The sequence below is a fragment of the Lynx rufus genome, unplaced genomic scaffold (assembly GCF_022079265.1).
Source record: "Lynx rufus isolate CCGP_SWC_20201006 ecotype Redwood Valley unplaced genomic scaffold, mLynRuf1.p SCAF_7, whole genome shotgun sequence".
Taxonomy (NCBI): Eukaryota; Metazoa; Chordata; class Mammalia; order Carnivora; family Felidae; genus Lynx; species Lynx rufus.
The window spans coordinates 121,736,686-121,764,204 of record NW_025814889.1 but is presented as its reverse complement, the minus strand read 5'-3'; the positions used below and the strand labels follow the sequence as shown (position 1 = coordinate 121,764,204).

The window sequence follows — 27,519 nt, the reverse complement described above, 5'->3', positions numbered from 1 at the left end:
AAGGGAGTTATTAACAAGGAAGAGTGGCTGGGGGTAAGGTCAGAAGTAGCCAGGGGTTGGATCTTACAGAGCCCCAAGGAACAGGATAAGGACCAGACTTTATACTGAGTAAGATGGGTTTCTCATAGCAGCATGACTGACATTTTGGGCCAGAGAGCTTTTTGCTGTGGAAGCCATCCTGTAGGGTGCTTAGCAACATCCAGGGCCTCCACCTACTAGATTGCAGTAGCAGCCCCCAGTTGTGACAGCCAGAAGTGTCTCTGGCATCACCGCTAGTGGAGAATCACTGTCGGCAAAAGAGTGCCATAATCGGTCCTTCATTTAATAGTATCGTACGGTTGGGAGACACCAAACGGAGCAGCGGGACAAGGACAGAAGTAAGGGGGCTTGTTCGGAGGCTAATGCAATAATCCAGGTAAGAGAGATGGTGGTTTAGAGCAGGGTGGCAGTGGATGCTGAGTAGTTAGATTCTGCACTTATTTTGGAACTTTAGTGCTCCCATCTGTAATGATAAGAGTTCCCACACCTCATGGAGCTGCTGTGAGGATTAAATAATGGACATGAAGTACTCAGAACAGAGACTGGCAGGTAAGGACATAATAAAAATGCAATGTGTATGACGCCATGACAGGATGTGGTGTTCAATTTAACGCCCATGAGGGAAGTGCTGTTATTCCCTTGAGAGAGATAATGAAGTTGAGGTTAATAAACCCACCAAAGGCTGCAGGGCTAGTAGATGGTAGAGACAAGATTCTAATCCAAGTTGTCTTGGCTGTGAAACCTACGTGCTTAACCAGTAACTAGCACGGCACCAAGCACAGAAGCTTGCGTCTAAAGCTTTCACAATTCCAAGTTTACGCCTCCACTTTCAAAGCTGTATATACTCCTGTTAGAGGTTTCCAGGCCTCCAAGGCTAAGTGCCACCTGGTTGGGAGGCTGGCTGGTCTTCTGCAGGGGACATACTAATCCCTGTGTTATGTGTGCCTTTTTATTTCAAAACCTCTACAGATGGCTTAAGTTGTTTATACCAAAGAATATACCATGAGAAGTTTAAACAGATCAATAAAGTGAACAAGAGAACATAAAACGTGAGATATAGGATGATATCAAAGAAAAACTCCTTAAAGGAATGTAAACCAATTCAAGGAACCATGGAGAATTGCCAGCTTTGTCCAGATTTGGAAATGGAAAGAGACTCTGGATTACTGCAGTAAGTCTTCTAACTGGTCTACTTTGTTCTCAGCACAGTAGCCAGGGTGGTCCTGCTTAGGCCTAAGTCATTCTCCTGCCAAAATTCCTCTTGTAGCTTCCTTCCCTTTCACTCGGAGTAGAAGCCCAGGCCCCACAATGGCCAAATGTCACACACTGTCGGTCATGGCCACCACCTCTGTGTCATCTTCTCCTACTACTCACCCCTCGCTCTGCTCAGCTGCCAACAGCTCCTTGCTGGGCACCCCCTACAGCAGTGGCACTCAAGTCTCCCAGGTCAGGAACGCAGAAAGGCCCCAACCCCAGATACCCTCATGATTTACCCCCTTCTACTTCTGGGTTTCAGCTCAGATGTCTCCTTCTTGGTGAGGCCTTCCCTATTTAAAACTGTTGTTGTCCCCAACCTCCAGAATGTCCCTATTCCAACTCTCCTTTAATTTTCTTGCCACTGTCTAACATGCTATAAATCTGACTTATTTATCGTGCTTAGTGTTTCTTCTTGCTAGAATAGTAGCTCCATGAAGGCAGGGTATTTTGTGTGTGTTTCATTCACTATGTCTCCCAGTGCCTAGAATAGGGCCTGGTACTTAAGGAAAGCAAATGAATATTTACTGAATGAAGTAAATGAATAAATCTGTTTCAAGCCCCAAGTAGAGCTCTGTGCTGTGTGTGGAGCCTGGTTAAGATTCTCTCTCTTTCTGGGGCGCCTGGGTGGCTCAGTCGGTTAAGCGTCCGACTTCGGCTCAGGTCATGATCTCACGGTCCGTGAGTTCGAGCCCTGCATCAGGCTCTGTGCTGACAGCTCAGAGCCTGGAGCCTGTTTCAGATTCTGTGTCTCCCTCTCTCTCTCACCCTCCCCTGTTCATGCTCTGTCTCTCTCTGTCTCAAAAATAAATAAAACGAGAAAAAAAAAAAAAAAAAGATTCTCTCTCTTTCTCCCTCTGCCCCTCCCCTCTCCCTGGCTTGCACTCTGTCTCTCTCTCTCTCTCTCTCTCTCTCTCTCTCTCTAAAACAACAACAGCAGCAACAACAACAAAAAACAGCATGGATAGAAAATGGATTAGACTCTAGAAAAAGAAGCCAACTACTTTACCAGGTTTTCAAAAGGTGCGACCCTTAGAAAGGGTGCTAAGCTGAGAACACAGCTCCCCGATAACAGACTTCTACTACTACCAAAATCAGGAGCTGGTTGACATAAACTTATAAAAACAAAAACCTGGGTTGTTTTGCTATGTAGTAAAAGGACCACAGGAAAGTTTTCCAAAATGGTGATATCAGGATGAGACAGAATGAGTGTAGTGGAAATGTGTGTGCTGGAATCACTCAGGAAGTCACAAAAGGTCAACACTGTGCAAGTCACGGTTGGGAATAATCAGCATTATATACCCTTATGCTCCACAACATGAGCTTACCCACATGGTAAAATATAGCTCTACAAAGATGAATCTGCATTTAAAGACTGCATAAAAAATGTACTTATTTTAAGGATTTAAATCAATCATAAATTTCTAATATGAATACAACTTGGGTATAAAATAGATCAAAATAAGGACTTTTATTATGCCCAAGATTTCACAAAAACAGAAGCTTTTATATTTTATTCATGATTAATATACATGGGAGATATGTTTACTTACAATACTAAATTCTTCACACGTTCCACAGGAACCAAATGCAGAATTTCAGAAGATTCTTCCAAACTTAACATAGTATTTACAGCTTGACAAAGAACAAACAAGTTTCCTAAGGGCAGAAAAACAGGAGAACCACATAACTTATTCCTTTGACACAATTACTACCAGGCATCTCATTTATCTAACACTTGCTGTTTCTAGGAGTTCCTAAATGAAAGTGAAGCTGTACCGCCTAAAGAATCATCTGTCAAACGTAAGGATGTAACAGGCAGGAACTGAAAAGAGAAGGTTCCCAAGTCTTGTAGCTTTCTTAAGAGAAAAATATATTCAAAAATAGAGAATCAAAATGTATGTTCCATTAAGATGAGGAGATAAGTTCAATGGTTCGATTCGCTGCCAATAGCAAAATCAGAATTTTTGAGGAGACACACTTGTACTTTTCAAAAGCTAATAAATTATTTTTTTAAATTAGGCATTCATTTAATCTTAGACTAGAGATTGGGAAACTTTGGCCCATAAGTCAGATTTGTAGGTAGCCTGTTTTTATATGGCCTGTTAGCTAAGAATGTTTTTTACATTTTTTAAAGGGTTGTTTAAAACAACAAACAAGCAAACAATAAAGAATATGTCACAAAGACTGAATAGGACTTATAAAACCTAAAATATCTACTATCTGGTCCTTTACATAAAAATTTTGCCAATCCCTGCTCGAGATACTAGAACGATGCTGTCCGTTAAAACCTTCTGCAATGATAGAAATGTTCTGTACTCGTGCTGCAATCCAATATGGCAGCCACTAGCCACATGTGGCTATTGAGCACTTCAGCTGTGGTGAGTCTGCTTTACCCTCTAACGTGTTTGCTTAGTATCAAACAGAGAACCTAACACATTAATATTTAAATGAATGAACAACTACTATATATTACATTAGAAAATACTGTCCTAGGATAAAACAAAACATCTACTTTCAAACTGCTATCTTCATGCTAGTGGGAGGAGGTGTTCAAGTGTATAATAGGAAAGGAAGTTCTGGGCAGGGCAGCCTAACTCTGCCAGGAAGTCATGTAGGCCTTCCTACAGGTGCTGTGCTTGAAATGAGTTTTGAAAGAAAATTAAGAGTTCACCAAGTGACAAAGGCCTAGAAAGGACTCTGGCAGAAGGAACACATGTACAAGGGTAGAGGAAGGCTGTAAAAGATAGTATCTTGCTCAGGGTGAGCAAATGGAGGCAAATGGACTATAAGGTGTATACCAGGGATAGAGTACGCATGGGAGACAGAGAACAAGATAAAAGCCGGGGCTTGAAAATGAGGGGTCATATACCATGGCACCCTTCTAACACTTCCTCTTCAGATTCAGCTTGTGTTCAAAGCCACCCTGAGCCGGTCACCACATTCTGAGGTACAAGTGCAATACATCCATCTTATCCTTTTTTTCCTGTATTTATCATATAGGGGGTTATGTCAGAGCACAATGCTAGCACTATTCTCTGGTATTCCGTTGTGTTTATAGTTACTTTGGGTGTGCCAGAAAAGAAAGAAGAGAACAAATGGGGATTGTAACTGACCTTTTGCAAAACTCTCTCTGTCAACATTCATGAAGAGTGACTCTATGAAGCATGTGACAACTGGTATCACCTTCTCTTTCTCAAGAGGTCTGTCCAAGTAGGGAGAAAAAGAGAAAAGTTCAAAGTTGCATTCAATGGCTTTTTTCAGGGAATAGCAAGGAATGGCTAACACATGTTGAACTCAGCATGCTAAGTATTTCTTTCAAAATTACCCACAGTTTATTTTCTCACCTGATGTGAGGTAACACGACAAGGGCTGCCCAAGAATGTGAAAGGTAAGTAGAATCTTTATTTGCAGGTAACTGAATTAGAGATAAGAGGTGGTCCAGCACTGGGATCTGTTCTTTTCCTCCCTTGGATCTAGTCTTCTTTTGCCTTACACAGGATCTGAAGGAAAAGAAGAAACACGAATGTTGAAAAGAGGAGGGAATATAATTGCTCTTGCCCTCTGAAGTCTGAAATAAAACTGGCTCCTCTCCATGAGTGGAACATGGAACATTTGTGGGGAGGTGCAAACTGGGGGTGGTGGTTGAATATAAGTAAGTAAATGAACAGGAGTTGTTTCTGGACTTTCAGTGAGAGGCTTTTTCAACTCCTTTGGTTCTACTTTCTTCTACTCTCTCTTTTTTAAAGTTTATTTTTTTGAGAAAGAGAGAGAGAGAGAGTGGGCAGGCGTACGCATGCTCAGGTATGGGGGAGGAGCAGAGAGAGAGACAGAGAGAGAGAGGGAATCTCAAGCAGGCTCTACACTGTCAGCACAGAGACCGACATAGGGCTCAATATCATAAACTGCAAGAGAATGACCTGAGCCCAAATCAAGAGTCGGACACTTAACCGACTGAGCCACCCAGGCGCCCCTTCTATTCTCTATTTTAATTTACTTCATAACTTAAAGCAAGTCTCTTCTAATTTTAGGTATTATTTCTGAATTTTCTAATTCATTCTGATTCATTCTTTTCTGTACATTCTGCTGAACACTTTTTTAAAACAGGAGAGGTAATTAATTGTAATGAATGGACTTCCTCTATTCCCCCCTTCCATTTTGACATGAATTTTGACTTTACAAATGTAGAATGATGTTGCACATAGTGGTGAATTTGACAAATGCCACTGAAGTGATTATGATTTAGAAGTAATGTTCTCTGCTTCTTTAATCTGATAAATTCTTCCTTGATGTTTTCTGACATGACATTTAGGTTTAGGTGTCTGTTACTTTGGCCCTATTCTTGTTTGCCTCTTTTCCTTTTTGCCAATGAACTACACCTCACACCTATTTGAAAGACAGAAATCTAATTGAAAGAAAACTCATAGAAACAGTAAGTAAATTGATTTGTTTTGATAATTTAGCCTCCATGCCCAGTCTGTTACACAACAGAAGCAGAATATCAGGTTTTTATTTCTGTGCCCTGTTATTATTAAAATTAACTAAAACGTTGTATTCTTTTTTGTCTCATACTTACCAGGATATCGAATGTTCAGAAATTATAATAGTTTAATTTCATTGGTGATTTCTGAAAGTCACTACATCTTGACATATATTCTAGTAGTAACCGCGAATCAACAATCTGCAAAAACCTTACAAGAAAACATTGAGCTGCTTGAAAAAAAAGTGGGTCATTCCCTTGCTTTGTCACACCTGCCGATGAGCTCCTCCAGGAAAATCCACACTCCCTACTTCACCCTACAAGACCCCATGTGATCTTACCCAGGCCTCCCATTCTGCCCTCCTCCTTGCTCGATGCTCTGTACTCATACTAGGCAGAGGGAAGACTTACTGCAGAGGCTGCTGGACAGGAATCAGCCCAGTATGTTGAAAAACCAACAAGATTTTGTTTGCATGTTTTGATAGAGAGAAGCTACTTTTAAAGTCAGCAGGAGAGCAACATGTGAAGAAGAGGAGTTCTTCCAGAATCTCAAACCGATCCCGAATCAACAACTAACTCCGCTGTGCGACCATGCGGACAACTACACCCATCTCAAGGGATTCTGTGACGCTTCAAAGATGAGTACTCAGCAAAAACTCAAGAATTGTTCATCTATTCCTACTGTCCCAAAGCAAAATATAAATGCAGCAAGTCTAACAAATCCCAGAGAAATAAATTTAAGCATGAACACATAGGAATGATAAGGGAACTGGTTTCCTAATCTATAATTTCTAAAAACACACCCACAACTACTTGAAAAATGATCAGCAGAATCCTCTCACATGTTTATATAAACCTCGTTTTCAGCTTCTAAAGGGTATGCATTATTTTTAATGAAATTAAGAAAGTAATCCATGGCTCTTTTAACAATTCAAATGATGCAAAGTTATATAATCTAAGTTAACAGTCACTTCCTTCTTTCCCTTCCTGTCCTCCTGACATAAACAGAGTTAACAGTTTTGCGTATCTTTAGGGAAACGTCAATTGTCCCCAAACTGATCTTTGATTTAAGGCAATTCCAAACAATATCCCAGCAAAGTTTTTTTTGTAGACATAGACAAGATTCTGCTAAAATTTATATAGAACGACGAAGGACAAGGAATAGCTGAAAAAATCTACAAAAGAAGAATAGAATGGGAGGAATTTTTTTTCAAGATTTCAAGACTTATTTTAGAGCTAGCGTAATAAGATAGTGTGGTATTAGAGGAGGAGAGATACATGATCGATGGAAGAGAACATAAAAGAATAGCCTTTTCAACAAATGTTGCCAGAACAGTGGGCATCCACAAGCAAAAAAAAGACACCTGACCTAAACCTCACACCTTATATAAAAATTAACTCAAAATGGATCATGGACTTACATGTAAAACAAAACTATGAAACTTTTAGAAAAGTAGGAGAAAACATCTAGGACTTACAGCCAGGCAAAGAGTTCTTGGACTTGACATCAAAAGCATTACCCATAAAAGGAATGTTGGTCAACTGAACCTCATCGAAATCTAAAACTGTGCTCTGTGAAAAATCTTAAGGGAACAAGACAGGCTATAGACTAGAAGAATATATGTGCAAACCATTCATTTGACAACAAAACCTTTAACTAGAATATATAACGTGTTCTCAAAACTCAACAGTAAGGAAACACATGGTCCAGTTAGAAAAAGGGTCAAGGTGGGGAGCACCTGGGTGGTTCAGCTGGTTAAGTGTCCAACTCTTGATTTCAACTCAGGTCATGATCTCAAGGTTTGTGAGATGGAGCCCAGCGTTGGGCTCTGCACTGTCAGTGCAGAGCCTGCTTGGGATTCTCTCTCACCCTCTCTCTCTGCCCCGCCCCTGCTCGTGCACTTGCTCTCTCTCAAAATAAACTTAAAAAAAAAAAAAAAAAAAAGAAAGAAAATGAGCCAAGGAAATTAACAGATATTTCACTGAAGAGGATATATAGATAGAAAATAAACCCACGAAAAGATGGTTAACATCATTAGCCATTAAGGATATGCAATTTAAAATCACAATGAGATTTCACCATATCCTATTAGACTGGCAAAAAATAAAAAACAGTGATGATACCAACTGCTGGAGAGGATGCAGAGAAACCGGATCACTCAGACTGTTGGTGGGAATGTACCATGGCACAACCACACTGGACAACTACTGACAGTTTCTCATCAAATGAGACATGTACTTATGATATAACTCAACAATTCCACTCTTGGGCATTTATCTCAGAGCAACAAAAAGTTACGTACATGAATGTTCATAACAGCTTTATTCATAATGGCCAAAAACTAGAAGTCTTTCAACAAGTGAATCACTGAATGGAGTACGCTACCTCCATCCACACCATGGGCTGCTACTCAGCAATAAGCACATGAAAAGATTTTTAACAAACAGATGGGCTACTGACACACACAACTCAGACGGGTCGCAAGGGAACTGCATAACTGAAAGACAACCTCAAAAGTTGTAGTCTTTAATTCCGTTTATGTAATATTCTTGAAATGACACAATCCTAAAAATGGAGGACGGATTGCCAGGGGTTAGGAATGGAGAACGGAGTGTCAGGGTGAGCATGGCTATTAAAAGGTAGTGCAAGAGATCCTTGTGGTGAGGAACAGCTCTGTATCTGGACTCTGGTTGTGGTTATGAATCTACACGTGTGATAAAACTACACAGAACCATACACCCAGATACACACATACCCAGAGATGAGTGTATGTAAAACTGAGGTAATCTGAAAAATGTCAATTTTATGGTTGTGACATCCCATTAACTTATGCAAGATGTTACTACTGGGGGAAGCTGGGGGAAGAATACACAGAACACCTCTGTATTATTTCTTTTCTTTTTAAGTAGGCTCCATGCCCAGCATGGAGGCTAACGTGGGGCTTAAACTCACAATCCTGAGATGAAGACTTGAGCTGAGATCAAGAGTTGGACACTTAACTGACTGGGCCACCCAGGCACCCCATGCTATTTCCTTCAACTGCATGTGAATGTACAATTATTTTAAAATAAAAGGCTAAAACAAATCAACAGTCACCTCTTTCTTTCACATTCCATCCTCCTGACGTTAACCAAGTTAACCTATTTGTGTATCCTTCCATGTCTTTTCCAATGCTTATATACACTTTCTGTTTTAACTTTACAAAATGGGACCATCTTCTTTTTTCACAGAACAACTGTTTTACATCTTCTTTTTTCACAGAACAATGTATCAGGGACATCTTTCCAGTTAAAATACAGAGATCTTCATTTTTACAGCATTCTTGTTATGTTATAAAACAGGTAATCCTATCAACATTACAGGGAATAAAGACTTAGAACTTACCCCATCGTCTGTTGTGAGAAAAGCAGAGGGTACTTCTCAATTGCCATCGAGCCAGCAGTAGGAGGTGCTGCTTTGTTCAGAATGAGCTTGGCCAAAATGGCCAGAGCTTCATCTTTGACAGCAGCCTCATCAATCAAGAAGCAATTTTCAATGTATAAGAGAAAGCTGGGTAGAAAAAGCTAAAAATAAGAAAGGAAATCACGTTTATTAACAGATAGACATTTTAGAACACCTAAGGAAGAGAGGAGTCTCATACTTCCACAGAGAAAAAAAAAAAGAAAAACAGATCACAAACACAGGATCAGAAATCGTAATGGCATCAGACTTCTTCACTGAAACAATGAAAGCTATAAGACCTTGAAGAAAAGCCTGAAAAACTGAGGGAAAATGACAAACTCTAGAATTCTACAGCCAGCCTATGAACAATATGAATAAAGACATTCTCCAGTGTACTAAATCTCAAAATTTTACTTCCATTCGCCCTTTCTTAAGAACTTCTGGAAAATGTGTACCATCAAAATAAGGAAGTAAAGCGTAACAAGGTAAAGACATGAGACCCAGGAAACAGGAGAAAACCAAAAGGAAGTCCTAGTATGACATCTGTTCAGTGTGTTGAGAAAGCAACCCATTCAGACTTGCACTGCTTCAGGAGGAGTGTGTCCAGGAAAGGAAAATAAACAAAAACAAAAACTCAAGCTGCTAAGTTTTCTGACAGTTTGCCATGTGAAAGGCATTTTAGAATGCTGTGGGAAAACAGACTCACTGTCCAGCTATTCAAGGAAAATAATTTCCAGTTATTCCAGAATGAGGCAATCTGTAACTTTAGGAAAAATGGAAAAGTATACAAAAAAAAAGGAAACATAATTATAAAATACTCCCTGTTTGGAAGGATTAATTATATGGTGAATAGGAATCCAACCAAAATTTGTGCTGTAACTCTATTGAGAAGATGAGAGTATAAAAGAATCAGAATCCATCCACCATAAAAATTCTATAGCTAACGACTAAAACTAATGCATCAAGGAAAAGCAGTATATTCAAATGATTAGAAAGTATGAAGTAACAGAAAAAGATAGATGAAACCTAAGAGATGTGGCTGCTCCTGGTGAGGGAGATGTGAGTGGAAATCAAGTGATTGTCTTTTAGCCCTGCTTGACTGTTTGAATACACATAAGGAGTCCTCTGATAAAAATAAGGTGTTTATAAAAAAACCAAAGATACGGATTCTCGGCCTTTTGGGTAAGATCAAGTGTAGTCTCTGTTCTTACCAGTTTAAGAAGATAAAAAGAGAACAGGGGAGTAGGAAACAATGGGGTTGCTACAAAAACCAGAGCAAGGTAAAGGGCTCTCACTGGACAGGAAGGAACAGGGCTAGGACACACACAAAGGTTTGTTTGTTTGTTTGTTTATTTATTTATTATTTACTTATGGAGGCAAATGATAATATATTAATGACTAAAGGGGAAATCAGAACAAACACAGACAGGCTTCCATGAGGTATGCTATGCATGACCAGTTATAAGGAATGGCAAATGTTTGATGGAAGGGAGGGGAAAGGGATAAAATAAAGTCAGGATTTAATGGGAAAGATTTCTATCTCATTAAATCAGGTACTGTATTTACTTTGTAGCAAGAAAGTGCATTCGTAACCTTCCTGCAACCCAAAATGTTTCAGAAACTATTTTTTCTATGCTCCAAAGTCACATAAAAGTTCCTTAAACTCTTTTTTCAATTTCACCACACGGTTCTATAACTTCCTCAAGGATTATTAGAAAACAAGTTGGTTATCTAATGGCATTTTAAATGCCTTGGCATATGAAACAAAGTTTCTTATAAACTACAATTGGAATATAATTGCATCAAAAAATATGGACTAAAACATCATATACTTACTCTATTCCTCTCAAACAAACAAAAATCATAGGATTTTAAGTTTGATTATTTCATCGTGACAGATCCATAACAAAACAAATCCAAAACATTAGTTGCTCACCTGCTCAAACTGCTTCATAACAAACATGACTTCAGAAAAATCCAAAATTAGACGTCTTTGAAATCCACTCTCAAAAATCTGTGGACCGCAGGTTAAAAAAAACACACACACACACATTAAATATACAGAGAGTACTTTCCCCATTCCTGAAAACAAAAAACACCCAAAACCTTCAAGGTCCTCTAATTTGCAAGCAAGAAGTGGTAGGATGCCTGATACAAGTCAACAGAGTCTCGGGAGAACTCACTCTCAAAAAGAACTTGGTGGCAAGGACACCCTCAGCTGTGAGACACAGGCACTAAGCCCTTCTCCTTGGGAAGGCAGCTGGAATAAGGTAGCGGCAGGCACACTTCAACCAATCTTCTGTCCAAATGCTTGCCCTTCGCCAAAGAAACTTACTTACAGACGTGAGGGGCACTAGGTTTCCAGTGATTATCCAGGCCTCTGCCTAAGAGCTGCTTAGTTCTTTCCCAGCTACAGAGAATCATGAAACGGCAGGCAGCACTATTTTACACCTTTCTCCATACTTTTTACTGCTGCATGGCATGAAGCTAGGAGGAACCTAATTGGTCTATTTTCAATCCCGCACTCATTAAAATGCAAATTTCAAATCATCAGATCATTACCCTGCTTAAAAATTTTCCAGGGCCTTCCACTATTTGCAGGATAAAACCCAACCAAACTTTTCAAAGCCAAACAGAGCCTCGCTGATATACATCACACTTCCTGTGTCCATGGAAGCCCAATCGGCATACATTTTTGTACTTTCTGAATGCACCTTACCTTGTGCTGTTCCCTGACATTTTTAAACCTTCTCTGACTGGCAGATGCTAGTTAACCTTCAAGGATTATCCCAAATATAAATTCGTTGAAAAACATTCTCTGTCCCTCAACCCCAAGCAGAATTAATCATTATGTTTCAATGACATCAATAAATTCAAAGGATTATAATAACTCGTTCCCTGGGCCCCACTTCCCTAACAAGCAAAAACTGCAGGCACCATACTGTCCACCCTGGAATACCTACTCCATACCTAGCACATGGTAAGCTATACGTGTTGCTGAATATATGCCAAACGTTTACTTTATCGCATTTTGTTTTGTCTCTCTCTATTACAGCATGCAACTAACGTCTCCTTAACAAGATTATAAATTCCCTGAAGGCAGAGCCTTTGCACACTTCATTTGTATTCCCCAGGAGGCCTACTCAATGCTAAACATCTTATTAACTACTCAATTAATATTTGTTGAAGTAAATTACTTTCTGTATGGTTTCTTTGATAAAGGTCTCTGGCAAGGAAACATTTTCACCCAGGATCAAAGCAGAAATTACAGCCAAGAGGGTCTCCCGGCAAGTTGTGGAAAGATTGGCTATGTGTATTGTTTGACATAATACCTGTAAAATAAAAGAAAAAACAATGTACACTTAGCAATAGATTTTAATGAACAGACTCTAAACAAATGCAGTTGGGAACTCACCTCACAAACACCGACAGGTTTGGTTATCTTTGATCCATTTCCATGTTTCACAAGTATTAGATATGTTTCTAACAACCTTCTTATCTGTTCAGAACTTTCCCCACAGTTCGTTGTGGTTACTTTTCTATGTAGATCCAAGAGTGATTCCTGCCAATAAAGAATTTAACAGAAAAGAATAACTATAACATATGAAACTCACCTGTTAACCCAATAATGAAAATATTGGGTGAAGCAGTTCAAATTTTCACATTCCTTTGTTTTGAAAGAAAGACATACCTACCAGGAGTCACTAAGAATATCTAACATTTTTGAATGCACAGTCATAAAGTGCTTTGTAAGTGTTTATTCACAATCCTGATAACAACCATGAGGTAGATAATATTACTGTCCCATAATCCCACCGGATGAAAACACTGGGGAACAGATATTTAAGTAACTTTCCCAAGTCACACTACCAGTAAGTGACAAAGCCAAGATTTGAACAGGGGCGGTCTGGCTCTCAGGGCGTTTAGCCACTATGTTCTATTGAATCTCAAAATATCCAAAACAAAAACCAAAAACCAAAAACCAAGCAACCAAACAAAGACCAGGAGATAGAGGGGGAAAAAATACCCTAGTATGTATGCAAAAGTATAAAGATAACAATTATAAAAATACAATCTCCAGGAGTGTTTTGCTAAACTAAGAGCAAGAACAATCAACTCTTGGGCTTCTTATTACAAACAAATCCTTAAAAATTAGAACTCACTTGCAAACATTCAAAAAGTGGACCAAAATGTTCCCTGTAGATGTAGGACACAGTGGATTTGACCATGTTTTTGAGTGTTTCTCCAACTAAAATCCATGGTAGTTGAGTTTCTGTTTCAGTAACTGGTCCTAGTTTTTGCAAAATTAGCTTCACTGCCTGTGGGAAGCCAATAATCATTAAAATAAACATGTACAATCTTATTTTTAAGTATTAACACTGTTATTTCCCAGTCTGATTATTCCCCACTCTGATTAACCTATCTTAAAATCTGATCTGGAATAATCAAAGACAAGGTAGCTTCGATGGTTAACTACATGTCCCAAAACGAATTTCCAAACTAGGATGGAGAATTTTATCATCCAACTGTCTACTCCTCACTCATTAATCAATTTATGTTACCTTCTAGGATCCAGATGGAGAAGACAGCAATGATTTTGTAAGTAAATACTATACCTAATCACCTAGAACCTACGTTAGGTAAGCATTGTTATCAACAACCTAATGCTCCCCATTTAGTGCTTTTTATTTATTCTAGGCTATGCTCTCTCTACACCATTTACATAAATATTATGGGTTTTCTTTTTAATAGCTTTCACACAGACACAAAGTATCCTTCTGGTTATTTACCTTCCCTGTACAGGAATGAAACATATTTCTAACTCCTTTGCACATTTCAAAGAGCAACTGTCCAACTCCTTCTACTTTTTCCGGATGTTCATCAAGATCAAGAAACATTAAATTGAAAAGTGCGTTTTTATCAGAAACCTAAAACACAAAATGCAAATGGAAAACTGTATTTACAAAACAAACAAATCCCAATGAATACATATTATTTACTGGTCCACAGGTTCAGTTAAATGTAATTAGGATAAAATTCTAAAAGGAAGAGAAACCTGTAATGATTTCAAACTATTATAATAGTATACCACTTCTTATTTCATATACAACAGTGATTCGATGAAATAATATGAAGGTCTGTGCCAAGAAAAACTACATAAGGCAATATTTTATTTTTGAAAGCAAATCATATACTTATAAGAGAAATTAATACCAGTGTGACCCTCTAAAATTTACTATGGAAACAAACACAAGTGACACTATGTCATCAGTTCTTTCCAGGAAATTATTATAAGTTTCTATTACTCTCACCATTCATATATTTACTAACTTGAATTCGAGGGCACTTCTGATATGCACACACTGAAAGCTACCAAAAACCTAAATAACAATAAACGAGTGACTCAAATTATTTCACATTAGTGAGCAATTTTATGATAAATTCAAAATGGTAAAAGGTTTATTCGTGTATATATATATATGTACACATACATATACATACATATATATTTAGTTCATAAAAACCATATTATAAAAGATATCTGCTTCTGTTCATCAGATTCTTGAGGATTAATGAGCAATAAACATATATCAGACTAACCTTTCTCATCAAAAAAGTAAAACTTTCAGCAGCAAAGTTTCTTATATGTAGTCTTTTATGAGCCAGAAGTGTACTATACATGCTATAAATGAGAAAATAAGACATGTTTAATCACATTTTAATAAACATACATTCCATGTCAACTGTATGTCCAACACTGTGCTAGGTATGCAAGGAATACATTTCAAGTATAAAGCAAGTGCTTTAAAACCTCATTCAACTACCAAGACAGATAAAGGTCACAGACAAGAAAAATCCTAGGACTGGTGGTACAGGTCTTACAGAGAAGACTCCATGAAGAGCTGAGTCCTGAACAATATGAAGAATTCAGGTGGGTACAGTAGTGCGTATGACTAGAGATAAAAGCGAGAGCAAAGATGGGGCGAGCAGAAACAATCTAAAGGAGGCTAGTCTGTCTGAAAGAAAAAGGGTGATGTGGCTGGGTGGGCTGCTGCAGATAAAGCTGCTCAGGTAAACCAGTCACTGTGAACACCAAACAGAGGAGACTAGGCTTTAGCTTTCATCTCATAAGCACTTTCTCTGTTACTTCCTGTAAACAACACAACTCCATGGGGTGGGAACTGTTATCCTGGTTCCACAGATAATGAAACTGAGACAGAAAGGTCAAGCAACCTGCTTAAGGTCACACCGCCATGTAGCTATAACTAAATAATTACCTGAATAATCACATTGTTTAAACTGGTCTCCCCAATGACAGGAGAGTATGGAATGTATCTCTCTTACGCTGTACCCTCAGTACCTAGCACTTCGTTGCCCATAACAGATGCTAATAAATATTGGCTAAGTAAGAAGTTAGTATTTCAGAAAGTTTAATTTAGCAGCAGGATATAGGATAAAATAAATGAAGAAAGAAGAGGCTGGCAGTCCAGCTAGAAATCTGTTCAAGTCACGCAAGCTTGGGCGAACAAGGGCATGAAAGAAGCTGACGGTAGAGTGAAATGGCAAAAGATGGACCCAAGAGACATTTCAAGAGTCCTTGTGGTGGAAGCAAAGACCTTACAGTGCCCACAAGGCCTGGACCCTTATTAATATGATGTGGCACCGTCTAATTAGTCTCTACTTACACACGCTGCCCCACCACCCAGGATTCTTTGCTGTTCCTCACACATGCCAGGCATGCACCCAAGATGTTCCACTGATAAACTGTAAATTTTGCATGAAGAGGGATTTTTTATCTGTTTTATTTGCAGTTGCATCTCAAGTGCTGTACAGTGTTTAATAAATACTTAATCAAGTGAGTACATGAATAATGGAATCAAGAGGATTTGGGGCCCTTGAAGACAACTGGGTCAAAAATGCCTCTAAGACACCAAGCCTCAGTTGATGAAAGATGGTATCACTGTTGGAAAATGGGCAACCAAAAAGGGCCTAACACAGTACATACTTACTGAACACATGAACGGATGAAGAGATAGTTTGAGCAGGAATGTGCTGACTTTGATTTTAGTAATACTTATGTGAAAATATCCAGGCTGTTGAAGATGTCACACCAACAGCAAATAAATTTAGAAGTGGAAAGCGTAGCTTAGAAGATAAAAAAGTAACAAGAGAAGTCATGAAACCAAATAAGCCATGCAGTGGTCCCTCCTTGTCTGTGTTCCACTCAGTGGTCTCAGCTACCCAGAGTCAACTGTGGTCTGGAATCAGGTGCTCCTCCTACTGACCACTGTCAGCTCAACAGGAGCATAGCACTAATGCCACAATGTCTACCTTGTTGTTCATCTCACTTCATCTCATCACATTAGCCTTTTATCATCTCACATCATCACAAGTGTGAGTAGAGTACAATAAGGTATTTTCAAAGAGAGACCACATACACACAACTTCTGTTACAGTATGTTGTTATAATTGCTCTATTTATTATTAGTTATTGCTATTAATCTGTGCATTTATAAGTTACACTTTGTCATAGGTATGTATACATAAGAAAAAACATAGCACATACAGAGTTCAGTACTATCTGTGCTTTCAGGTGTCCACTGTGGGGCTTGGAACATAAACCCCACACATAAGGGGGGACTACTGAATACTGCCCCAAGATCTTGCTGGTTTTGACAAAGTAATCTGGTTTCTAATACATTTTACCAAAAGCTTCACAAAGAACCAGCAAAGGGTGGAAAAATATTTCTTTCTCATTCTTTAATCAAGGCAGGGTAGAGGGAAGGGTGGTTCAACCAAGGGTAGGGTAAAGGGGGTTGGTATAAAAACAAAAACGAAATCTATAGTCCTATCCCAAACCCACACCTATACTTGGGAGGAGGGTGGTAATCTTACATATTCCTGTGGCAATTAAAGTATGCAGAAATAATCAGTACACCAAGTGGAAAGCTCCATCAGTCCCAGACTGAAATTGATTATAAACAATCTTTTCCTTAAACAAAATGCAACTACTGAATTCATCCTCTTTCCCTGTCCACATTTGCTCACAATGTTCCCTGAATGTCTCTTCCGGCTTACTTAATATGTTAGGGACTGGGTAAATGCAGATATTTAAGACTGGACTCTTGAACAGTTCACAGGTTTGTAAAGAACATCATTACTATGAACAAACAATTATAACAGAAGTTGTGTAACGTAAGTGTATAGAACACCAGAGGAGTTCAGAGTACAAAGCTTTCACTTTTGGCTAAGGTGCCCGGAAATATTTGTGGAGATTATGGAAACCAAGCCTGACTTTGATGGCAAGAGGCAGGATTTCAATGGCTGCAGATAAGAAAAGACCAGGTCAATGCAGACTGGCCAATGTGGACCACTTTGGCTGGAGAACCAACTTTGTATAGAGATTGAGCTGGAAAGGCAGTCTGGAGTCAAACAGAACCCCAGAGAAAAACAATCAAAAAAATATGTCAGAGTCAGGCAGCCATGTCAGCAGGTACGCATGATGCGTAGTGCACATTTTTTAACTAAACACAGGGCAAGAGTGAGCAATCCTGGTTGCCGGTATTGATAAAGACTGCACTTGAACAAAAAATAAAAACTTGCAAAACTCAGGTGTTAAACTGTTTTGTTACTGAGGAGGACTGTTCTATTGAGGAGCCTAAAGCACACAGTTGTTTTCACAGAGACAATCATGACTATTTAATACATATATATATATATATATATAGTGCTTTTGCTCTCAAAACTGATGCAGATGGGGAGCAGGACTGACTTGTAGACAGACATGAGAAATCTTTTGGCGATGATGGAAATGTTTAAAAAAATTTTTTTTAATGTTTATTTTTGACAGAGAGAGAGAGAGAGAGAGAGAGAGACAGAGCATGAGCATGAGCATGAGCAGGGGAGGGGCAGAGAGAGAGGGAGACAAAGAATCCAAAGCAGGCCCCAGGCTCCGAGCTGTCAGCACAGAACCCGACACGGGGCTGGAACTCACAGACCGCGAGACCATGACCTAAGCCGAAGTCGGACGCTCAACCGACTCAGCCACCCAGGTGCCCCATGATGGAAATGTTTTTAAACTGGATTATGGTGGTATTTGCACAACCCCATAAATTTACTAAACAGTGAATTGTACGTAAGATAAAATAAAATTGAAAAGGGACAAAAATCAAACCAAACCCGAATTAGAGAGAGAAAAGGGTCACCTGTATATATTGGACATGTCCTTCACCATTAGTCTCCACAGGTACTTGTAAAGATAGGACAGTGAGGTGAAAGCCCATTCTAGTAACTCTGTGTCCTGAGTCTCCAGGATTGAGGTGATGGTCAGGAAAAAGTCCTGAAAATGTGGATAAAAGTCCGTCTGCAGATCTCGTGCCAACTGTACAACCAAACTGCATCAAAGATAAGTAGAGGTAACTGATTCTGAGACATGCAGATTAAAAGACAGACTATTTCACAAATGATAACAGATTGCCTGTGATAATAGGATTAATTAAAACTTCCAAACCAAGTCTTGAGAAAGGCATAAAATTTTTCACATTTTAAGAGTTCAGCAAAGAAATTCAGCTGGAGCAAGAAAGTGTATTTTTGTTTTTAATCACAAATTATGCTCATTCCTGTAGCATGAAAGAAATATGAATTTTCTTAAATGTATAAAAGAAAAAAGGAGGATAACTCTAAAGATTCTGCTCTTTGGCAATTCACTAATGTTCTAATCTAACAGAAAAGGTACATTCTTGTTTCCAAATTACAGACACCAGATCTAAGGCAAATGTAGTATAAAACACAACCTTTCTATAATTCAGATAAATGTCATTGAGCTTTCTCTCAACACGTTACTTACTCCAAAAGGGGCTGATAAGCAAAACTGTTCTTGGTTTGCAGGTGAGTCTTCAAACTCTGAACTATCTCATTTTGATGATAGACCAACTGATTGAAGGACTGGCACTTGTCAATAACTTCTTTGTAAAATTTTCCTGGGTGAAAAAAAAAAAAAGAGAGAGAAAGAGAGAGAGAATAGGTTCTGCTTTTCTACCATACCACTAATTTAGTCGTTTTAAACACATAAAGTACAAATGATGGGAGAATAAAATAGAAGCAAAATAGAAAATACCAAAGTGTTCTGTAAGGTTCAATTCTCTCCATTTCAGCAGACCCTCAAAAAAGTAGGTTTCGACTTCCTGCCAAGATTAAAGCAGTCCATTAATCAGGCAACTCAAAGAAAATCTATGATCAAAGTAAATAGGAATAATGATACCTTGAGACAATGATAATAGGAGTTTAAACACATTTTTTTTAAAGGGTGATAACTAACATACTCAAAAAGCAATCAGATGTATAATATGGGCAAAGGATTTATAAACACAGTATTTTGTTGATTTGGTTGCAGAAAATGATTCTTTAAAACCTATGTGATAGTCACACTAAAGAAAAAAATTTTTTTCCTGTTTTCTACAATTTTAGGCCCAGAAAAATGTGCTCTTATAATTCTTTCATTCTGCTTTTGGAAATATGAATTACAACCTTATGGGAAAATACTCCAGCAATCATTAAAATGAAAAACAAAAACAAAAACAAAAACAAAACAGGTATGCCCTCTGACCCATCAATTCCCATTCTGGAGATGCTTTTTATAAAATTTACAAACATACTAGTATAAGGATGCTTATTCAACTTTATTGTAGTGGGTGGAAAACATAAAAAGTATAAATATCCAACAACAGGAAAGTGCTTGTTGTAACTCATGGTCCATAAATTCTAAGGTATATTATATAGCTACTAAGAATAGTTGTATCTATATTGAATTAGAAGGATGTTGAGGATAAACTCGCAAAACGATAAAAGCAAGTTACGTAGTAAAGTATATGGTAGGAGCCAATATTTTTTAAAAAGACCTCTATAAATATACACATTTGCAAATATTTGTATGACAGAAAAGTACAGAATATATATATACCAAATTGTTCATATTAGTTTCCTTCACAATAAGGGGTAGGAGAGGTGAGATAACAAGTTTTTCTAAGTTCACCAATACGTTGTCATACTGTTTAGCTTATTATCCCAGTGTACATTACTTTGTACTTTGAAAGGTAAAATCAATAAAATTATTACTGTATGTGTGTGTGTGAGTGGAATGTGACAGTACAAATTAGTACACAAACTGCATGCCAAATCTACAATCTCAAAAAAAGAGCAAACCTTTAAAGAGTGCTTTGGAAATCTTTCAAAAATAAAAATGAAGATAAATCAATAGGCAGAATAGAGGGAAAGAAAGAGGATCTCATTAAATTTTGTTCGGTGTCTCTTAAGAGAGAGAAATACACCTAGCAGTTTAAACCTAAATGAAGAAGGCATTCCCAGTATAGCATAGCAGCAGGCACATGTCAGCCATTTTGTGGTAGACTATGTCCCTGTCCCTTTGCCATGTGACTCACAGCCCCTACCACAGAGGGATGGAGTTTATTTTCTCACTCCTTGAATCTGGCCAGGTTTTCTGACTTGCTTTGACCTATAATGTGCAACAGAAGTGATCTTGCAACTGCCAAAGGTAGGCTTTAAGAGGCTTTATAACTTCTGCTTTCTCTCTCTTGAAAAGATTCTGCCATCATGAAAAGAAGCCTAGTCTAGCTTATCAGAGAGTAAACGGCCATGAGGATAACTAGGACTAACAAGCCCCAGTTAAAATGTGATTGAGACCATTCTGGACCATCCAGCCCAAGATCAGATCCTAGGCTCTCTTCTCTAACCTGACATTCTACCTCTTAAACCATCTATCTCTCCTGTGGCTTAAATTATAAACCATATACTGAACTCTAAATCTATAATTCCACCTCCAAAATCACCTGTACTCCTCCAGATCCATATATCCAAATAGCTTTTGGACACCATCATTTGGATGGCCACAGGTACATCAAATTCAGTAAGCCCCAAAAAGAATCACCCCCCTGCATCTCTTCCTACAAATCTACCTTAATAAGTGATGTCCTCAACCACCCAGTTGTTAGAACCAAACTTTAACCTCCTTCCCTCCATAACCAGCAGGTCACAAGTCCTCTCCATTCTACTTCTTTAATATCTCTGGAATCCTTCTCTCCATCTTGACTGCTGCTACCATAATAATTTTCTCACTTAGATGACTACCAAATCCTCACAACAGGTTGTCCTGATTCCAATCCTGCTCTTCCTTTCACATTAAAGCTAGAGAGATCTAAAACTGAGACCTGATCATGTCACACACTCCTCTACCTTACTCCAAGAACGACATCCCAGAGCTTCAGGATAAAATCCAAACTTAGCTTGACATATGAAGTTCTTTATGCTCCTTGATTATTTCTTCAGCTTTATCTCTCACCAGCTATCTCCTTCCCCTATCCCAGTCACCATCAACACAAACACTATACATACAATGAATAACCACATTGAAATGTTTTGCAGTTTCTTAAATGTCACATGAATTTTCTAGTCTCTGTTCCTTTATATAGGTTTCTCTCTCAACATTAAACAGTATTTCCTGCCCTTTTTGCCATGCTAAAACCTATACAAATAAAGCATTATGTGCTTACCCAGATCACATCATTTAACACATTGAATTCACACGTTGGAATAAGGCATCCAAAGGGACAGTGAGCAAAGTCTGACTAGAGTTATAAGTGAAGAACTGTAAGAACTGAAGTTGAACCCCTAAGTTAAAGGCATGTTATAGAGGACCTTAATAGGGTAACAGGGACATAATGAAGATGCAGCAAAAGCAAGATTTTTAAGTACAGGTGTAACTGAGAGCATGGTTAGAACTGGAAATCTAGCTCCTTTCATTTTGTAAAGGAAGAAACTAAGCCCTGGAAAAGTGATGTTCTTAAAACCTCTTAAAAACTGTAGCTTCAGGAAAATGAATCTGCACCAGCAATCAGAATGCACATGGAAAAGGGAGAGGCTGGAATCACAGAAGCCTAAGTATCTAGGTATCAAGCCAATTGTCTAACACAGTATCACCTGATAGAACTTTCCACAATGATGGAAATGTTCCATATCTACACTTGTCTAATATTGTAGCACATATGGCTATTGAGCCCATAAATTTCTAATTTGCAGGGGCGCCTGGGTGGCGCAGTCGGTTAAGCATCCGACTTCAGCCAGGTCACGATCTCGCGGTCTGTGAGTTCGAGCCCTGCGTCAGGCTCTGGGCTGATGGCTCAGAGCCTGGAGCCTGTTTCCGATTCTGTGTCTCCTTCTCTCTCTGCCCCTCCCCCGTTCATGCTCTGTCTCTCTCTGTCCCAAAAATAAATAAACGTTGAAAAAAAAAAAATTAAAAAAAAAAATTTCTAATTTGCTTTGAGATCTAATTTGCCATACGTAGCAACTTATAAAATCACACAGGTATAATGCATTTCATATTCATTAAGGAATGGCTTGAAAAACAATTCACTTCTAAGAGGAGAGACTAAAAAACCAACTGTGAATACTCGAAGATCGGCTAGTAAACATTCTCTTACCTCATCATAGCTTGCAGTTCTATCAATCCGGTGAATAATATCAATATTCACATTCGCCAACCGTTCAGCAAATGTAAGAAACTGCGAAAGGGAGGGATATTTAATATACAATCATCATTTAACACTTATCACATCTTGAATATCTGTTTTAAGCGCTGTATAATATAATAATTACATGACAACAATTGCCTTGTGAAAATATAAAGTTTAAAGTTTCAATAAGCCTCCTCACGTACTATCATTACGAATAACAGTATGCTTCTCTTGCAATTTCAGACTTGTATTTTCAATCAATCATAAAATATATAATTGTGTTTTGAAACTAGACGTAGACATCACTGATGAGTCACAAAAGAGAAGTGTAAAAACAAGCTCAAAGACATAGTGTTAAACGCCCTGTACTACTACTATATGAAGAAAATTAAATACTTCCACGAATGTATTTGCAAAAGTTCAGTTATGTCATTTCAAATAAAATTTCCACACTAAATTGTGGTGGATCCAGGTGAAAGTCGGTGATGTGGCTTCCCTGGATCTACTGTTAGGTTTCATAACCCGCTACAAGCACAGGGATCTGGCTAAGTCGTTGCAACAATAGTGTTTTTAAACACATACAGATATACGATTGGTACAATAACAAAGAAACTCTCAGAAGAAAAACTGAAAGTGGTGTCATAGCCATTAGCCAGAAATCACTTACCTCCTTCCGCCGGCTCGCCCCCCAATTTGGTCTTTAAGGAGAAAAGAGTAGTGGAAAACATCTCCTAAGCAATTAGTCTGTGATAATGAATTTAACTCTGGACCAAAAGGAATTCCCAGGCAGGCCAGACCCCACAAACCGCGGGCGAAACGTGCTATTCAGACGTCTTTCCCCATCCCATGTTTACTACACCCGCCAAGTCCCTCTCTTTTGTCAGGTAAGTGACTCACGCTCCGCCCAGAACACCTCAGCCCCCAGTGTCCCGCTCAGACCCAGTTCCAAGGCTGAGGCAGCAGGTACCCACGGTTCCTGGCACAAGTGCCTTTGCTCACCCTGTACGTGTTCTCCGTCTTGTGGGACATAGGCTTTGTCTTCATGGCGGCAGAGACACAGGGGCCCGCGAGGACCTAGGTAAGGGTCGAAAGGATGGAACCGATGGTACGGAGGTAAACTTGCTCACACACTTGCACGCTCCAATTTCCAGGTGCTCGGACTCCATCACGTGCGGCTTGTGCCCCTGGGCGCGGCCATGTTGGAGATGGGGAGGAGCCTGGGAGGATCACGTGGGCGGAAAAGCCGACCGAGCAGTCGCAGCCTTCTGGGAAGCGGGCGGGACCGCGGTGAGTTGATGTTGGAGTAGGCGTGGAATTCTTTTTCTCCTTTCAGGGAAGACTTATAAAAAAAATATGTATTTTTATTATAAAAGAAAATCTCCCTGTCAGTATTATCGACTAACAATCACTACCCTTCACTATGAGCCTTATACCACGCAAAGCTCTTTACATCCAGAATTTTACAGAAAAGGGCAGTGTGAACGCTACATGGACATAATTGAGGTGCATTTTTTAATTTTTTTTTTTACATTTTATTTATTTATCTTTTTTGAGAGAGGGAGAGAGACAGAGTGCAAGTGGGGGAGAGGCAGAGAGAGAGGGAGAAACAATCCGAAGCAGGCTCCAGGCTCTGAGCTGTCAACACAGAGCCTAACGCGGGCTGGAACTCACAAACCTTGAGGTCATGAACTGAGCCAAAGTCTGTGGCTTAACTGACTGAGCCTCCCAGGGGCCTCTGAGGTGCATATTTTTGAGCCCCTTTGGCATACGAAGGAAGCAAGGATGTGCAGCTGGTAAGTGGCAGTCGCAGAAGTCTCTGAGCGCCAAAGTCATATTAACCATTACTGTCTGAATAAAATTGAAAAATAGAAAAAGAGTTTTATTTTTTTAATTTACTTTTTTAATGTTTTACTTATTTCTTAGAGAAAGACAGCATGAACAGGGGAGGGACAGAGAGAGGGAGACACAGAATCCGAAGCAGGCTCCAGGCTCTGAGCTGTCAGCACAGAGCCGGACACAGGGCTCGAACTCAGGAACCGCGAGAGCATGTGACCTGAGCCAAAGTCGGACGCTTAACCCACTGAGCCACCCAGGCACCCAGAAAAGGAGTTTTAAAGAAAAATATTAATTTCATAAGCAACCAGTTAAAATTTGGGTATTTTTCCTACCACTGTTATGTTGTTAAACGTAATTGTACAAGCAGCTGTATGTGTATTTTTTTTTCACGTATTTATTCAGCAAGTATTTCTTGAGAATCTACTTGGGCCATGCACTGTTGTGTGAATTGAACAAGACACAATAGTAATAGTAATAGTAATAGTAATAGTAATAGTAATAGTAATAGTAATAATAATAATAATAATTCTGTTTGGAAGTATTTAGTCTGAGGTGCTTACATCTTAGACAAGGAAAGATATTAAGTAGACAATTGAATACATTCCTGCCCAGAGCTTGGTGTAGAGGTCAGGACTGGAGGTGTGACTTAAATACCTTAAACACTCTTTAACTATTGAATCATGTGGAGTATTTATAAAGCCGTGGAACTGGATGAGATATTTTAGGGAGAGAGCTATGGAAAGGAGGGTGAAGAAGAGAAGAGGACCGAGTTGATCCTTGGAGTGCTCTAACATTTAGCAGTGGCCTGGAAGGGAGATGGGATAGAGAGCCAGTGAGGTAGACACAGACTAGTCTTGGCATGGATGAAGAACCACTGGTCAACTATGCTGAAAGCTAAGTCTGGGGAAGTAGCTGCTGGATCTAACAAGGTGAAGGTCACTGGTGACCTTGACAAGTACGGTCCGGTATTGAAGAAAGGAAGCAAAATATGCATAGACTGTGGAGGGAATCGGATGAAGAAGTGAAGTAGATCTAAACACTTTCATATTATTATTGGCATTACAACATCAATATTTTGTATGTCATCATGGGGTTGTAAATATTTTTAACGGCTCCGTAGCATTTATGGACTTTTTTTGCAGACGTACACAACTTTAATAACTATAGATTAGCAAAACAATAAGACAGATACAATACAGTAAAGTGGGTGAGGTAGAGATAGAAAGGACAGAAGGACACTGAATATGATCACAGCAACCAATGATGATTCCTTTGGTGCCCTAAGGAGGTCATGAGACTCTTCACTCATGTCGCCAGCAAATAAATGCAAGTTCACCACCAAGTCTGGAAGATAAGTAGTGGCAGTAATGCTGAGTTTAGGATAGGGGCAGGGGCCCTCTTTGTCCCAAAGTGTTAATACTCAAGGATGCCCGGGCTCTGAGTGTTAGGTCAGCATTGTGTCATCAGGAGAGGGCCCTCTTCAGGACAGTCTTCCTATTCCCTAACACTAGGTGGAGAAACAGGTCTCCCCACTCAGAGTAACGAGGCTCCGTTATGCCGTGGCCTTTTGATGCGTAGCAGCACTGCACACCGCTGTACCTCTTGCCAGCTTCACTGTGTTTACCAAGCGCCCTTCCTGCAGATGGATTCATGTGAAGCAGAGAGTGAGCAAATCCGGAGGAGATGGGAGGAACAACAATGGTGGGATTTGAGGGACAGGAGTTGGCTGGAGGAGCAGGTTTGCACCGCGTTGGGTCCCTCCCAGGCATCAGTGAGATTGCTATTGCTCAGGAGTGCCTGCTCCCTAGGTTTGAAGGCTGGCATCCCAAGGTAAGGGCAGCTGGCACAGCAGAAAGCATTACCCAGGTAGAAATTTCTACAAGCCCACTTGGGCTGGAGCTCACCTGTTCCCTTGACTTCTCTTTCTCCAGTGCAGAGTGAGGCCACAGGTGCAATTCTTCCTCTTTTTTCCCCCTTCCTCACACAAAGGAGCCCACAGGGAAGCTGAATCTGGCTTCTTAAAATTTTCCGGATCCAGCTGCTCATCGGAGTCAATGAGATCCATGCTCTCATCCTCCATGTCATTGGCTGAGAGGGTCCAAAGCTTGGCTGCTGCAGGGTCCATAGCAGGCTTCATCAGAGGAGAAGACTTCTTGGCAATGGAAAGCTTCAGTTGACCAGAAGAACACACTTCAAAGTTGGGTTTTTGCCGGCAATCTGTAAACAAAGCAAACTGTCACTTTGGTAACAGGTGTTCTTGGACAGACTGTATCTCTTCAGGGTTCAAGGGCTCCTGCTGCAGCTCTTTCACTTCCACAAGACCAGAAAGAGTCAGGGCCAAACACAGCTTAGATGTTGTCCTCCCTTTGTTATTGTTGACTACAGCTGTCTCTACCAGCTCTTTCAGAAAAAGACATCCACCAGGGCATCTCAGCCCAAATCTCAGCACTGTGCAGAGTAGTGCTTCTAGGAATTACACCCAACAAAATAATGTCAAGGCTAGATTCTTTGTGGGCAGATTGCAACAGCTGGTTGATGTTTTCCACAGACACTTGGCCCTCATTGCTGATTAATGTTTGAAGCTTATCTATCAGATATTTCAGAGCTTCCACCAAAGATGACTTACCCCAGACCACTGCCACAGACTGGCCAGCCAAGATCCCATAAGTTGCCATTCCTGCAGTGCTGATGGACCTAGAAACTTCTGTTCAGGGCTGGCTCCTGGCTTCTGGATTTTTTAATAATAAAGTATAGAAGTGCCTAATATTTGGCTTGCCTCCAGTAAGCTAACTGGCTTTTTTTCTTTAGGTGGTCCTTCCCCTTAATGCATCACAAGTCTCTTAAGGAATTCTGTGAAAGCTGCAGACTTTCTCCTTAGAAAAAAGCAGATAAGCTCATTCACACTGAAGTGTGTAGATGATTGCCGAAAATTAGAAGTCTTC

At 39.5% G+C, this 27,519-nt stretch overlaps 1 protein-coding gene and 1 pseudogene across 2 annotated transcripts in view; both read right to left on the bottom strand.

Moving 5' to 3' along the window:
• The window catches only part of UTP20 (UTP20 small subunit processome component), a 109,715-nt gene extending 85,820 nt beyond the window's left edge, over positions 1-23,895 (bottom strand). For both annotated transcript variants that reach the window (XM_047065766.1, XM_047065767.1), the window contains exons 1-15: positions 23,741-23,895; positions 22,709-22,789; positions 19,333-19,399; positions 19,063-19,195; positions 18,422-18,610; positions 14,817-14,898; positions 14,006-14,143; positions 13,379-13,534; positions 12,631-12,777; positions 12,413-12,547; positions 11,152-11,229; positions 9,159-9,337; positions 4,641-4,796; positions 4,410-4,498; positions 2,847-2,952 (exon numbers count right to left, since the gene is read on the bottom strand). In XM_047065766.1, coding sequence (XP_046921722.1) covers positions 2,847-2,952; positions 4,410-4,498; positions 4,641-4,796; positions 9,159-9,337; positions 11,152-11,229; positions 12,413-12,547; positions 12,631-12,777; positions 13,379-13,534; positions 14,006-14,143; positions 14,817-14,898; positions 18,422-18,610; positions 19,063-19,195; positions 19,333-19,399; positions 22,709-22,789; positions 23,741-23,785 — 1,781 coding nt within the window. In that variant the 5' untranslated portion in view covers positions 23,786-23,895. The remainder of the gene's footprint in view (positions 1-2,846; positions 2,953-4,409; positions 4,499-4,640; positions 4,797-9,158; positions 9,338-11,151; positions 11,230-12,412; positions 12,548-12,630; positions 12,778-13,378; positions 13,535-14,005; positions 14,144-14,816; positions 14,899-18,421; positions 18,611-19,062; positions 19,196-19,332; positions 19,400-22,708; positions 22,790-23,740) is intronic.
• Positions 23,896-26,381: 2,486 nt separating this feature from the next.
• On the bottom strand, positions 26,382-27,252 carry LOC124501110 (anamorsin-like; annotated as a pseudogene).
• Positions 27,253-27,519: the final 267 nt, after the last annotated feature.